Consider the following 1,045-nt stretch of genomic DNA (forward strand, 5'->3'; position numbering starts at 1 on the left):
GGTCATCCCAAACAGTTCTTGCAATCTCGGCAATAGCTGTATAGTATTTATTTGCCTTTATAAGGGCATCAGGTATTTCTTTCCTTACTGCCCTTACACTTTCATTAACCTCAGCAAACAGCCCACCCACCTTTGCCAGAAGGTCTCCCATTGTATTTCCATAAGATATAAGCTCCTCCAACTTATTATTTTCCCCTACCATCGCACCACTGATAACACTCAAATATTTAACACTTTCACCTGTTTTAGCCTCCATACTATCCAATATACGAGAAACATTGGCATATACTTCCTCATTGACAAGTAGCTTCTTCTCGCCATCAGTATATAATTTATTCAAGGCATCCAAAAGGCAACGGAGATAACATACAGTCTCACTTAAAGGTGCGTCACCTTCATAATCTGCCACAAACGTATGGTCATTGTCCCCATAAGCACCAACAATGAAAAGTATAAGAATTGGCCATTCCAAAATGACGGCCCTCATGATCTATACTTCACTAAACCTAAATGTACGAGAGAAGAGCACACATATCATAACGCGCGGTAACAAATTTTTAATAGGCGTATAATCTTAATGGCGCAACGTTTCCTTTTAACACAAGGTAAACAAATATAATCAAATCTTCCCCACCTGCGGCTGTTGGTCACTTTATTTCTCCGTGGTGAAATAACGAAAAAAAAGGTTTCGGCGACGTCGTTGTTTCACAGATGTTACCACGTCACAAATTTGTATGTTCGCCACCAATTCAAGAAAAATTCCTCCGCATCATTACACAACCCCCTAAATCCCTTCACACACACACACACACCACCAAGCCCAAGGGTAACCCACCGACTTCCACCATAACTCTCCTAAATTTTGAATCCTGCTGCATCATGTCGTCAGTCACGCAGACGCACGTTGTTACCAAGAGAAAACTATCTTCGAAGATAATCCACTATCAATCGCGCTCATCATTTATGGTGAATGCATTTGCGCCCCCAAAAGCCCATAACTATTCCTCGACAAGAAATCTAGTATCTTACCCACGTGTCAACAGTT

General features: G+C 41.2%; 1 pseudogene across 1 annotated transcript; it reads right to left on the reverse strand.

The window, feature by feature from the left end:
* Position 1: 1 nt before the first annotated feature.
* TEOVI_000614600:pseudogene lies at positions 2-490 on the reverse strand (annotated as a pseudogene). Its single transcript has one exon. A coding segment is annotated over exon 1 (489 nt).
* Positions 491-1,045: the final 555 nt, after the last annotated feature.

The sequence above is a fragment of the Trypanosoma equiperdum genome (genome assembly GCF_001457755.1).
Source record: "Trypanosoma equiperdum strain OVI genome assembly, contig: ctg_1503, whole genome shotgun sequence".
NCBI lineage: Eukaryota > Euglenozoa > Kinetoplastea > Trypanosomatida > Trypanosomatidae > Trypanosoma > Trypanosoma equiperdum.